A 9,086-nucleotide genomic window follows, 5' to 3' on the forward strand; every position below is an offset into this window, starting at 1 on the left:
AAGACAATGTTAAAACATTTTTACAAATGTTCCCAAGCTTTGTTTTAAAAGATGAATTTTTGCCTGTCATTACGGATGCATTATCACATGATAAGGCAACAATGTTTAAAAATGGAATTTGTAATTTATACATAACATTTCTAAACGCCTCAAATAACTTTTCTGCGTTGCAATTTCTTGCATCAATATCGATCAATTTAATTAATTGCGAGCGAACATCTAATGTTTCAGGATCAACATACCGACTATGAAACGTCATCCATTTTTGATTTGTAATATCAGACGTTTCATCAATAAAAATCGTAAATTTATTATTTTGCAGAATGTCAACAACACGATCGGTTTCAACTGGACATAGTACGTTTGAAATAATTTTGTTACACTTAGTCCGACTCATGCTCATGGCTTCTAATACTTTAGAATCTTTTCCTATCTCTTGGAAAAATGAGAGAATATCTTTTGCCGTTTGATGAGAAATATTTTTTTCGGCAATAAATGCAGCGTATTTAATTTCTGCTGTTTTCTTTCGCTCATCAAACGACAAAAGCGATTCGTCCGTAATATTAATATCTTCGTCTGTTTCCTTTCTTTCTTTATTTCTATCTGCAGCAATTTTTAAGTGCACTGCGGAATCTGCATGACGATAAATGTGTGACAACCTAGCATCCATGTATTTTTCACAAAATTCGCAAAAAAATAATGTTTTATCATGTGATGCTTCACGTAACCATGGTTTAAACAATTCAATATCTAACCATTCTTGTCGAAATTTTTGTTTTGTCTGAGAAATAGTTTCATTTATATCGTCATTTTTTGTTAAAGAAAATGTAGCTTTTTGCAGATTTTCTTTGTGAGGCGTAGAATTTGCATGTCTTGAAATACGTGTATTACAAGACAAATTTTTCTTACATACAGTGCAATGATAAAGCTCGTCATTCAATGGTACTTTGCGTATCCAAAATTTATATTGAGTATCGCTAAGCCAAGCTTCTTGAAAGCTTTGCTTATTTTTCTTCTCTAATGGCTCGCCCATTTTTATTGACAACAAGAAAGAAATCAAACGAAGAATCAAAGAAAAGAAAAAATGAAAAAAAGGAGAATAAATAAGAGAAAAATATATAAAAGTTTCTTACTGATTCACAATCGAAACTTTCAACTTTCTCAATGTAACGTTGTTTGTAAAATGCACTTACGTTCAAAACGTTAACACTCAATCGCATAAAAATAATACATTAACACCGTGAAATCAAGTAATAAACAAATCGTGATATCGTGCTCTCCGCACACAGTCAAACGACAAACGCGGCTCGCACTCACACAATGAAGAATCAGCCGCGTGGGCCCGGCGAGCGGCGCCCGGCGCGCGGCGCAACACGTGCATTCGCGATTTTCAATTGTTTACATAGCTCTGCCGTTTCGCACATTTCGCAAGCAACCGCCATGGCGCACAGTTTGTCCCGTGAGTAATAAATCAATTTATTATTCTCTTTCTTAAATTATCATAATGTTTTCTTTTATATCATATTGTATATTTCTTTTATATTACAGAATCTGAGGAAGCTGCATCTATGCAGCAAATGCTGCAACAGCTATTGCAGCAACAACAACAGCAGCAGCAGCACCAAGAGGAAGTCCAACAGAAGTTGGACTTCCTTTATGGAGAGCTGCAAAAGCAGAAGGAGCAGCAGCAGCAGCTGGAGCTGGTGCAACCAGAGCAGCCAGAGCAGCCACCAGAGCAGCCACAGCAGCCAAAACGTAAAGTATTTTACATTATTCGTTATTAATATAAAAAATTATTTTATTCCAATAACGTGTTTATTTATTTATTTTTAGAAAAAAGAAGAGGGGGCGGTCGCTCGAGGGCCCGTTGGCGTGCCCAGAGGGGGATTCCACCTCGCCGAGGTGGCGGCCGAGGTGGCGGCCGAGGTGACGGCTGGCGTGGCAGCCGAGGTGGCGGCCGAGGTGACGGCTGGCGTGGCAGCCGAGGTGGCGGCCGAGGCGGCAGCCGAGGTGGTGCCCGGGGTGGTGGCCCCCCATTTGTAATAAATAAATATTACAATTTTTCATAATAAATATAAAATGATATAAAAAATACTTTAAATTTTTTAAATATTCTTTTATATTCCTTTCATTATTCCTGTCCTATATATATATATATATATATATATATATATGTCAATTGTAGCCTTCGGGGACAATTTTTGATATGCATTGGCTGTTTTGGAGACTTCTGGTTCTTTTGGGGACTGTCCTCAAAGTTTTATATATCAATTGTATGTTTTGGGGACGTCCCCAAAATTACAATTTTATTGGAATTGTACATTTTGGGGACACGTTTTCTTTGGGTACATTGGGGACCGTCCCCAAAGTTTTACAAGACATATTGGCTATTTTGAGGACATTTCATCATTTACGCTGAAATTTCGCGCGAGACGAAATATAATAAGTCAAAATGAACATCACAGATTTTCTAAGGCTGATGTCCCATGGAGCGGATTACGCAGAAGCGGAAGAAGCGGATCACCAATCACAGGACCATTTCAACGGAATATTTAAAAGAGTTCTATCAGAATGATCCCATGATTGGTGATCCGCTCATTTGCAACATTGCAAAATTTGACATACATACAAAACTTTATTATTTTCTACTTACTAAAAAACGCAACTTGCGACTTGCGATTAATGTAGAATGGGCTCAACGCATAACATAAATGCATAAGAAATCCAATTGGTTAAATTTCTTATGCACTTTGCATATGGACCAATCAATTTGCTTATGTACATATGTTATGCGTTATGCAAAAGTCTGGGCCCTAAGACCGGATCTACAATAGGTGTAGTAAAGCGAAAAGCACACACTCTTGCATAACGCATAACATAACTGCATAAGAAATTCGATTGGTTGAATTTCTTATGCACTTTGCTTATGGACCAATCAATTTGCTTATGTACATACGTTATGCGTTATGCAAAAGTGTGTGCTTTGGCCTTAAGTCTTAAAGAATTAACCAATTATATTCGATTATTTTTCTCACATTCAATTATAATTGGTCAGTTTCTTAGAGCTTAAGGCTTATTATAAGGTCTACCTATTGTAGACCGGGCCTAAGGCATGGGTACAATAAATAAAACATTAACCTTAAAAATCTAATTTTGTTAAGAAATCTGTCTTACTCATCACACATGCAATGTCTTGAACAAAATTTTACAATAATCAGTACGTTGTTATACCTTTTGAAAAGAATTTTTAGTTATAAACAGATTATTGCATATGTTAATATTTAATAACAGTATCACAGACTTTGTCATTATAAAAATGCTTTAGCTTATTAAAACTGGTCTTTACTGTACTAACGGATGCACAAGTTTTGTATTATGTAATAAACTCATTATTTTATTGCTTATTGACCAAATATATTTACTATAAATGTAATAATTAATACAACCGTTTTAATGTAAGGGACTCATTTTAATAAAAAAGCTTTCTGCAATTTTTGTTATAATAAGGAAACATTAATAAGAATTGAGCCTGTTAAAAGAAATAATTTTTTATTAAATAAAATGACAATTAGTTGATTGTGCTAAAATTTGGCATATGATATATCGTACGTGTGACTGGTATAGATTTCCTAACTTTACAAGACTTTTAAGGGTTTATTGTCTTTTAAATAGTAAGTGACTTTTACTCAAGCAGTTTTTAAAATTGTACTTACTCGATGCAAAATATATAATCTTAACATTTACAGTTAGAAATATTACTATGACAAACAATAGACATGTAAAAGTGAAAACCATTTTTTAATAGGTACAGGGTAATAATTTGATAAAAAATTTAAAAAGTGAGCAAATTTATTTTTGAAATATATTAATTGCTTAACATCTGGTGAATATGTCCACTTTTGACATTTTCACTCAAATTATGTGAATATAGAAGTTTTCAAGTCTCTAAGGCCCGGTTCCACAACTCACGGTTAAATTAACTGGCTGATTGTTCCATTGGAATTGACCAATCGTATTTGTCGTTAAGCAAAATTAACAAATACGATTGATCAATTCCAATGGAATAATCGGCCAGTTAATTTAACCGTGAGTTGTGGAACCGGGCCTAAGAATCTTTATCATAATGTCAATTACTCATTAAAATGCAATGTATCTTGCATAGAATTTTAATGTAAGCAACATGTTACACTTGATGGAAAATAGTATATCTAGACAGAGTTCAAAGTTACATAGAGTATTTTTATGACACTATTACAGAATTTGGCATTATGTACATTTCTTCTTAAAGCGACAATGAAAACTTTATTATTATGAGTTTAAAACTTTAATACTTTTTGCTCATTAGAAAATGGTTTTCACATTTATATGTCCTTTTTTCAGACAGAAGAATCTACAACAACAAACAATATTACAAATATATTTTAAATTATGAAACAATGTTAAAATAAAGTTCGCTTTTTATTTTACAAAGGAAATAAAACCTGAAAAATCCAGCAAAATTAGGAAATCTACAATAATCACACGTAGAGCATGTCACATGCCAAATTTTAGCCCAATCAACTTATTGTCATTTTATTTAATTTAGTTTATTATTTAGTTAATTAAGTATTACAAACTTTGACACTGAAAATTTTTCAACTTTTTAAAACGAGTCTCTTGTGTATTAATGGATGCATTAGTTGTTGCAATATTTGATAAACTAGTTACATTATTATTTATTGACACAATAAACAACATTGTTTATTGACACAATGATAACAGTATTACAAATTTCTTAACTTTACAAAATTCGACTTTTAAACATATTATGTTTACTGTACAATTTTTAATGCGTAAGAAATCAATTGTTTATCATACAACTCGATAAAGTTTTCAACATATAGTAATAGAGTTTAATTGTCGCTTTAAGAAAAAACTTTTTTATAGTGCCAAATTCTGTAATAATGTCATCATAACACATTATGTGTTATTAACACTAAACTTTGTTCAGATGCATTATTTTTTGTTAAATGTAATATATGTTGCTAACGCTAAAATTTTAAGCGAGACATGTATTGCATAATTGATCGATCTCAGATGCATAAAAAATTGTACGATAAATATAATATTAACTTCAAGTCAAATTTTGTAAAATTAAAAAAATCTGTCATTTCTATCACACATGCAGTATGTCTGGAACAAAATTTTGTAGTAACCAATAGGTTATCTCTCATCATTAAAAATGATTGTTATGAAATAATTAATAACCTATATTAACATTTGAAAACGGTACTATATTATCATAATAAAATTTTTTTATCTTATGAAAACGGTTCTCTTTTACACTAACAGATGCATTAGTATTGTAGGATATAATAAACTCGTGTACACTTTATTGTATGAAAAAATTTTTTAATGAGCATAAACTAAGAATTTGATAAAAATTAAAAACGTGAAAAATTTTATACTATTAGAAATATATTAATTGTTCAACATCTAGAGAACATTATTACTTTTGATATTTTCACCCTAATTATGTGATACAAGGAATCTTCTAACATAATGTCAATTACTCGTGTAATATGTGTCTCGTATAGAATTTTAGCATAAGCAACACGTCACATTTGATGGAAAATAGTACATCTGAACAGAGATTAGTGTTACATAGAGTGTTTACGACACTATTACAGAATTTGACACTACATGTTTTTTCTTAAAGCGACAATTAAATCTTTGTAACTGTAAGTTTGCAACATTATTACTCTTTGCTCATTAAAAAATGGTTTTCACTTTCACATGTCCTTTCAGGTAGAAGAATATTTATAACTACGAATGTTAATATTACAAATAAATTTTGCATTATGAAACGATGTTAGAGCAAAGATCGCTTCTTATTGTACAAAGGATAATAAAATGTGAAAAGTCCTGCAAAGTTAAGAAATTTACGTAAATCACACGTAGAACATGACACATGCAAAAGTTTAACCTAATCAACTTATTGTCATTTTATTTAATGAAAAATTATTTCTTTTAACAGGCTTATTTCTTATTCATGCTTCCTTGCCATCACAAAAATTGTCAAAAGTTTTTTTGCTCAAATGAGTCTTATGTAAAAATGGTTCCATTAATTATTGCATATGTTAAATGTATTGGGTCAATAAACAATAATGTAACAAGTTTATAAAATATTGCAACAACAACTAATGCATCCGTTAATGCACAAAAAACTCGTTTTAAAAAGTTGAAAAATTTTCATATTGTCAAAATTTGTATTTGTAATACTCTTATCAAATATTAATATCTATAATATCTGTTCGTAACAATCATTTCGTGTTAAAAGGGATGTGATTATTGCAATATTCTGCTCAAGACATACTACATGTGTGATAGGCATGACAGATTTCTTAATCTTACAAAATTCGACTTTTAAGGTTAATATTATGTTTACGGTACGATAATTTTTAATGCGTAAGAGATAGATTGTATATCATACAACTCGATAAAGTTTTCAACATGTAGTAATAGAGTTTAATTGTCGCTTTAAAAAGAAACATTTTTATAATGCCAAATTCTGTAATAATGTCATCATAACACATTATGTGTTATTAGCACTAAACTCTGTTCAGAAGCATTATTTTCTGTTAAATGTAATATAAGTTGCTGACGCTAAAATTCTAAGTGAGACGCATATTGCATGATTAATCGATCTCATATGCATAAAAAATGATAAATATAATATTAACCTCAAAAGTCAAATTTTGTAAGGTTAAAAAATCTGTCATTTCTATCACACATGCAGTATGCTTGAGCACAATTTGGTAATAATCAATACGTTATCTCCCATAATGAAAAATAATTATGTTCTGATTATTTTCTATATTAATATTTGAAAATTGTTTTACAGACTGTCATTATAAAAATTTTTTATTTTATAAAACGAGTCTCTTCTGTGCTATCGGATGCATTAGTATTGCAATGTATGATAAACTCATCTTTATTATAATAAGTAAGCCTGTTCGTAGGAATGATTCTTCACGAAAGAAAATGACAATACGTTGATGGTGCTATTTGGCATATGACATATTGTACGTGGGATTGGTGCAGACTTTCTAACATTGCAGGACTTAAAGTTTTATTGTCCTGCGAAGTAAAGTGATTTTTATTGTTTTTTTATTCAAAATATATTTGTAATAATAATGTCTATAGTTACAAGTGTCCTTTTGCCTATGAAAAATGTAAAAGTGAGAACATTTTTTAATGAGCACAGGATAATAATTTAATAAAAATTAAAAATGTCAGCAAATTTATACTATTTGAAACATATTAATTGCTCAACATCTAGAAAACATTTTCACTTTTGACATTTTTCTCCCAAATTATATGATATAACATAAGTAACATGTTACACTTGGTAGAAAATAATACATCTAAATAGAGTGTTATCAAGAGTGTTTTTATGACATTGTTATAGAATTTGATATTATGCGTGTTTTTTCTTAAAGCGACAAATGAAACTTTATTATTCTTTGCTCGTTAATAAAAGATTTTCACTTTTACATGTCCTCTTTTTCAGGCAGAACACTTATAACTTATAAATATTACTATTACAAATATATTTTGCATTATAAAATGTTAGAATACAATGTTGGAATAAACATTACTTTTTATTTTGGAAAGGACAATAAAGTGGACAATAAAATTAAAAGTTCTGTAAAGTTAGGAAATCCTACACTAGTTACAGGTACAATATGTCACATGATAAATTTTAGCACAACTAACATTTTGTTAAGTTATTTAGTGAAAATATATTTCTTTTGACAAGCTTACTTTTTATTAATGTTTCTTTAACATAAAAATTGTAGGAATTTTTTTTATTAAAATGAGTTTCTTACATAATGATTGTATTAATTATTGCATAATACGTGTATTTTATGAGTGAATTGTAATATTTATCAGATAATATTACAATAATTAATGCATCAGTACGTTAATACAGAAGAGATCCGTTTTAATAACACGAATCATTTTCCAAGTCACAAAGTCTGTAATATTCTGTTATCAAATATTAATATAGTCTATAATCTATTTATAGCAATCATTTTTATTAAGAATAACAACGTATTAATTGCTGTTTAATTTTGCTTAAGACGTACTGCATTGTAATAGGCATGATTTTTTAATCTTACGAAATTTAATTTTTAGGCCCCGGGCATAGACTTTTGCATAACGCTTAAGAGAATTATCCAATCAGAGCTCTTAATTTCTATCCTGGGAAGGAAATAGAAACGAGTTTGATTGATTGGTTTTCTTATGCGTTACGCAAAAGTGTGTGCAATGATATTTATTAAAGGATTAAACATCCTTAGCGCATATAAAGCATAAGGGTGCTGTCCCATGGTGCTCTGAAAACGAAATCGGAAACGCAGATCGCCAATCACAAGATCATTCTGATAGAACCTTTTTAAAAATTCCGTTGAAATGGTTCCCGTGATTGGTGATCCACCTTTTTTCTTCTTCTTCTTTCCCGTTAGGTTAGGTTAGGTTTCCGTCCAATCCGCCTTTCTGATTCCGTTTTCCAAGCACCATAAAAATATAATAGTTGATTATTCCATTGAAATTGACCAATCGTATTTGTTATTAAGCAAAACTAACAAATGCGATTGATCAATTCCAATGAAATAATGAACGATTAAGTTAATTAGAGTTTAGTGTAAGTGGCCTTCAGTGAGAGTGGTTTTAAGCTCGGTCTACGATAAGTCATTAGTCGTTGGTCGTAAGAAATCTAGCCAATCACAGTTGATCTTAGAGAAGAATAAACGAATATGATTGGTTAAATTTCTTACGACCAACGACTAACGACTACTTATTGTAGACCGGGCCTACATGTGACGTATTTGCGTAAGCTTAACTTGCGTCAACCAATCACATCGTCTTTTATGTGCCCTAAGGGCTCTGGCACACCAGCGCGATTTTGTCGCGCGATGTTCAATGAGCGACTGTCTTTCCGCTCATAGCTGTATACCCATTGGACATCGCACGTCACGCGCGACAAAATCGCGCTGGCTGCCAGAGCCATTAAGGGCCATCTACAATGGAGAGTCGTAGGC

General features: G+C 31.1%; 2 protein-coding genes and 1 long non-coding RNA gene across 3 annotated transcripts; 2 read left to right on the forward strand and 1 right to left on the reverse strand.

Annotated features, from left to right (window-relative positions):
- Positions 1 to 7: 7 nt before the first annotated feature.
- On the reverse strand, positions 8 to 1,059 carry LOC118648018. The gene is made up of 2 exons (XM_036294214.1): positions 545 to 1,059; positions 8 to 492 (listed from the first exon to the last, which is right to left on the reverse strand). The coding sequence occupies exons 1-2, from the start codon at positions 1,031 to 1,033 to the stop codon at positions 430 to 432; spliced, it is 552 nt and encodes a 183-aa protein (XP_036150107.1). The 5' UTR covers positions 1,034 to 1,059; the 3' UTR covers positions 8 to 429.
- A 381-nt stretch (positions 1,060 to 1,440) lies between these two features.
- Positions 1,441 to 2,043, forward strand: LOC118648019 (probable serine/threonine-protein kinase mps1). The gene is made up of 3 exons (XM_036294215.1): positions 1,441 to 1,459; positions 1,549 to 1,760; positions 1,834 to 2,043. Exons 1-3 carry the CDS (start codon positions 1,441 to 1,443, stop codon positions 2,041 to 2,043), a joined length of 441 nt encoding a protein of 146 aa, XP_036150108.1.
- A 2,008-nt stretch (positions 2,044 to 4,051) lies between these two features.
- LOC118648016 lies at positions 4,052 to 6,167 on the forward strand. The gene is made up of 2 exons (XR_004965146.1): positions 4,052 to 5,720; positions 5,788 to 6,167. It is a non-coding gene; the product is annotated as an uncharacterized LOC118648016 (long non-coding RNA).
- The last annotated feature ends 2,919 nt before the right edge of the window (positions 6,168 to 9,086 follow it).

Source organism: Monomorium pharaonis, unplaced genomic scaffold (assembly GCF_013373865.1).
Source record: "Monomorium pharaonis isolate MP-MQ-018 unplaced genomic scaffold, ASM1337386v2 scaffold_128, whole genome shotgun sequence".
NCBI classification, from domain to species: Eukaryota; Metazoa; Arthropoda; class Insecta; order Hymenoptera; family Formicidae; genus Monomorium; species Monomorium pharaonis.

Excerpts from the sequence above, each read along its gene's own strand:
- LOC118648018 (XM_036294214.1), bottom strand. The coding sequence starts at position 1,033 with ATGGGCGAGCCATTAGAGAAGAAAAATAAGCAAAGCTTTCAAGAAGCT. Across the intron at positions 493-544 it reads ATATTACGGACGAATCGCTT|TTGCCGAAAAAAATATTTCT; the intron begins TTGTCGTTTGAT and ends ACGCTGCATTTA.
- LOC118648019 (XM_036294215.1), top strand. Across the intron at positions 1,761-1,833 it reads CACAGCAGCCAAAACGTAAA|AAAAAAGAAGAGGGGGCGGT; the intron begins GTATTTTACATT and ends ATTTATTTTTAG.